This window comes from Benincasa hispida, chromosome 8 (assembly GCF_027475165.1).
Source record: "Benincasa hispida cultivar pf3 chromosome 8, pf3_genome.v1.1, whole genome shotgun sequence".
In the NCBI taxonomy this organism is placed as follows: Eukaryota; Viridiplantae; Streptophyta; class Magnoliopsida; order Cucurbitales; family Cucurbitaceae; genus Benincasa; species Benincasa hispida.
Genome location: NC_143485.1, coordinates 45,251,477 through 45,256,374, shown reverse-complemented (window position 1 = coordinate 45,256,374; position 4,898 = coordinate 45,251,477). Strand labels below are relative to the sequence as shown.

Here is a 4,898-nt window from a genome sequence, read left to right as displayed (position 1 = left end):
ATTACATTTTTTTATATTATATATATAATTAGTACTTCAACTGCTCACTTTCTCTACAGAGTTGTTTTTCACTCCATTTTTTAGCTAACACATTATAACAAGCAAACCCACCATCTTCCTCCTTCCAACCACTGTACTTCTAATTATAATTGCTCAAATATCAATATCCCTTTTTGTTTAATTTTATAATATTTCCCTTTCTGACTCACCCTTTTGACCTTGGCTTCATTCTATTTATTATTATGGAATTATGAAAACAGAGCATGTACTTATCTGATTCTGATCCTTTCTTGGAATTTGAGCGTCTGAAAATGAAGATTATTAATGGCACAGTACAAATCCGCCGGTCATTTATGGCATTTCCCTGACAGGCAGATTGATTGAGTTTCTCCCAACCATTTACATATACAGCAGCTATTATTATTGTCTGTAGAGTTCGAGAAACAGTGCTTCTCTTCCATGCAGCGCCGCTCTTTGCCTCTTCCCGTTTCTCACCACGCGTCTTTCATAAGCACCGCCCAAATTTCTACTCTTCTTGAAGATATATAGTTGTGTTCATCTATTGAAGTCTTTCTAAGAACAGGGTATTACTTGCATTTGGAGCAGAATGGCGGATTCTTCTGCTCTGTTTTTACCGTTTGTTCTTGTGCTCTGTTTTTTTGTGTGCTCTGTTCAGTGCGATGGGAATTTGGATGGTGGGTCGAGTTTAAATGTGCTTTTGGAAATTAGGAAGTCGTTCGTTGATGACCCTGAAAATGTTTTGGAGGATTGGTCTGAGGGTAATCCCAATTTCTGTAACTGGAGAGGGGTTTCTTGTGGGTCTAACTTGGCAGATAGCTCGGTTCAAGTGGTGGGACTTAACCTTTCTGACTCGTCACTCGGTGGGTCTATTTCACCAGCACTCGGTAGGTTACAGAACCTGCTCCACCTTGATCTTTCCAGCAACGGTTTAATGGGTCCCATTCCAACAAACCTCTCGCAACTCCATTCGTTGGAATCTTTGCTTCTTTTCTCTAACCAACTCAGTGGGCCGATTCCAACTGAGCTGGGCTCGATGACGAGTTTACGAGTTATGCGAATCGGTAACAACGGACTTACTGGTCCCATTCCTTCTTCATTTGGAAATCTTGTGAATTTGGTTACTCTTGGTTTGGCCTCGTGTAGTCTTAGCGGTTTGATACCTCCCGAACTCGGACGACTCGGCCGAGTTGAGGATTTGGTTCTGCAGCAAAATCAACTTGAGGGTCCGATTCCGGGCGAGCTTGGAAATTGTTCGAGCCTTGTTGTCTTCACTGCTGCTGGCAACGGTCTCAATGGATCGATACCGAAGCAATTGGGTCGTCTCGAGAATCTCCAAATTCTGAACCTCGCTAATAATACTCTCTCCGGTGAGATTCCGGTGGAGCTTGGGGATCTCGGTCAGCTTGTGTACTTGAATCTAATGGGAAACCAACTCGAGGGTTCAATTCCAGTATCACTTACTGAATTGGGTAATCTTCAGAATCTTGATTTATCTATGAACAACCTCTCAGGAGGAATTCCAGAGGAGTTGGGCAATATGGGAAGCTTGGAGTTCTTGGTTCTGTCGAACAATCTTCTTTCTGGTGTCATCCCAAGAAAGTTGTGTTCTAATGCTTCCAGTTTGCAGCACTTGTTGCTATCTCAGATACAAATATCCGGCGAGATTCCGGTGGAGTTGATACAATGCAGATCGCTGACGCAGATTGATTTGTCTAACAATACACTGAATGGGTCGATTCCTAATGAGTTTTATGAATTAAGGAGCTTGACTGATATCCTCCTTCATAACAACAGCTTAGTGGGTTCAATTTCACCGTCGATTGCAAACTTGAGCAATTTGAAGACTCTTGCTCTGTATCATAACAATCTGCAGGGTGATCTCCCGCGTGAGATTGGAATGCTTGGGGAACTTGAAATTTTGTACCTCTACGACAATCAGCTTTCAGGGAAAATTCCTTTCGAGTTGGGGAATTGTTCAAAGTTGCAGATGATTGATTTCTTTGGGAATCGGTTCAGTGGAGAAATTCCGGTGAGCATTGGAAGATTGAAGGAACTGAATTTCATTCATCTCAGGCAAAACGGACTCGTGGGTAAAATTCCCGCCACTTTGGGCAACTGCCATAAACTTACTATATTGGATTTGGCTGACAATCGTCTTTCTGGTGGGATTCCTTCAACATTTGGTTTTCTTAGAGCTCTGGAGCAGCTTATGCTTTACAACAATTCTCTTGAAGGTAATCTTCCTCGTTCATTAATCAATTTAGCAAACCTTACAAGAATAAATCTATCCAAAAACAGGTTGAATGGGAGCATTGCTCCACTGTGTGCTTCCCCATTTTTTCTTTCGTTCGACCTTACAAACAATGCGTTGGACGGCGAAATTCCTTCCCAACTGGGAAACTCTTCCTCCCTTGAGAGGCTGAGATTAGGGAACAATCAATTCTCCGGTGAAATCCCACCAGCATTGGGGAAGATTCGTGAACTATCATTGCTGGATTTATCTGGGAACTCTCTTACAGGGTCTATTCCAACCGAGCTTTCATTATGTAGGAAACTGACTCATCTGGATCTTAACAATAACCTTCTTTCTGGAATTTTACCAATGTGGCTAGGTAGATTGCCTCAATTAGGAGAGATTAAGCTCTCTTTCAATCAGTTCACTGGTCCATTACCTTTAGAGCTATTCAATTGTTCCAAACTGATTGTGCTATCTCTTAATGGAAATCTACTTGATGGAACATTGCCTATGGAAATTGGTAACCTGAAATCACTTAACATTCTCAACCTTGATGATAACCAGTTTTCGGGTCCCATTCCTTCAGATATTGGTAAGCTAAGCAAATTATTTGAGCTTCACATGTCGAGAAACGGTTTAGATGGGGAAATACCATCTGAGATTTCCCAACTACAGAATCTTCAGAGTGTATTGGACCTCAGTTACAATAATCTGACTGGTGAAATTCCATCCTCTATTGCTCTGCTGTCTAAACTAGAAGCACTTGATCTATCTCACAATGAACTGACCGGAGAAGTCCCTGCAGATATTAGTAAGATGAGTAGCTTAGGCAAGCTGAACCTAGCTTACAACAAACTAGAAGGAAAACTGGACAAGGAATTCTCACATTGGCCAGTTAGTGTATTCCAAGGAAACCTTCAGCTTTGTGGAGGCCCTCTTGACCGTTGTAATGAAGCTTCTTCGAGCGAGTCATCGAGTCTGAGCGAAGCAGCTGTAATAGCCATATCTGCAGTTTCGACTTTGGCAGGAATGGCAATTCTAGTGCTTACTGTTACCCTTCTCTATAAACACAAACTAGAAACCTTCAAAAGATGGGGTGAAGTGAACTGCATTTATTCATCTAGTTCTTCCCAAGCACAGAGAAGACCTCTTTTCCATAATCCTGGTGGAAATCGAGATTTCCAATGGGAAGAAATCATGGAGGTCACAAACAATTTAAGTGATGATTTCATTATCGGCTCAGGTGGCTCGGGAACAATCTATCGAGCTGAATTGCTAACCGGTGAAACTGTTGCCGTAAAGAAGATATCGTGCAAGGATGATCTTTTATCAAATAGAAGCTTCATAAGAGAGATGAAGACACTAGGAAGGATAAAGCACAGGCATCTAGTGAAACTGCTTGGATATTGCATCAACAGAGGAGATGGCTCAAATCTTTTGATCTATGACTACATGGAGAATGGAAGTGTTTGGGATTGGTTGCACCAACAACCAATCAATGGGAAGAAGAAAAAGAAGCTTGATTGGGATGCAAGATTCAGGATTGCTGTTGGATTGGCTCAGGGATTGGAATATCTCCACCATGATTGTTTGCCCAAGTTTATCCATAGGGACATCAAATCAAGCAACATCCTTCTTGATTCCAATATGGAGGCACATTTAGGGGATTTTGGTCTAGCAAAAGCTCTCGTCGAGAGTTACGACACTGACACTGAATCGAAAACATGGTTTGCCGGTTCTTATGGCTACATAGCTCCAGGTAACACCATTTTCTACTCACTTGATTTCAATGTTTGCAGTATTATTGTCAGTTGATTGACATTTCCCATTTCCATTTTCCAGAGTATGCTTATTCTCTGAAGGCAACAGAAAAGAGTGATGTTTACAGTATGGGAATTGTACTGATGGAGCTCATAAGTGGGAAAATGCCTACTGATGAAGCTTTTGGTGTGGATATGGACATGGTAAGATGGGTAGAAACACAGATTGAAATGCAATGTTTAGCTGATAGGGAGAAGTTGATAGATCCTTGTTTGAAGCCGCTATCGCCTGATGAAGAATCTGCAGCATTTCAAGTTCTTGAGATAGCTTTGCTATGCACTAAAACTGCCCCACAAGAAAGGCCAGCATCAAGGCAAGTTTGTGATCAGCTCCTGCATGTTTATAATCCTAGAACAGTTTGTTATGAGAAGATGAAGACAGATCCATATTCTTGAGAAGTAGGTTAATGGGTCAAAAATCAGTTTGATATCAGAGCAATGATTTTTCTTTTTTGTTATAAGAAAGAAATTTATGATATCTTTAAATAGAGAGTTTCACTTGTAATGTTCAAGTATCCATTAATATGAAATGAACATTCTTAATTCTTAATTCTAAAGAACTATCAAGCAAAATTCAATGATGAATCATACAAAATATTGGATTTGACAATGAAACTTTAAAGCTCATAAACCAAACATTAAAAGGCAAAATCACACTTCTGAACAATGCATCCATAGGTAAATAATAGTTTCATATTTTAAACATGTATGGGATTAGGACAAAAATTGAAGCCATATTGATTGCATTCTCCTATCATCCATAAATCTGTTTACACTAGATGTATCAGCAGGTTTTGACAAGTTGACCTCGGTTTAAATGT

At 40.5% G+C, this 4,898-nt stretch overlaps 1 protein-coding gene across 1 annotated transcript; it reads left to right on the top strand.

Annotated features, from left to right (window-relative positions):
- The first annotated feature begins 215 nt into the window (after positions 1 to 215).
- LOC120082837 (uncharacterized) lies at positions 216 to 4,681 on the top strand. Its single transcript, XM_039038170.2, has 2 exons — positions 216 to 4,016; positions 4,100 to 4,681. The coding sequence occupies exons 1-2, from the start codon at positions 608 to 610 to the stop codon at positions 4,471 to 4,473; spliced, it is 3,783 nt and encodes a 1,260-aa protein (XP_038894098.1). The 5' UTR covers positions 216 to 607; the 3' UTR covers positions 4,474 to 4,681.
- Positions 4,682 to 4,898: the final 217 nt, after the last annotated feature.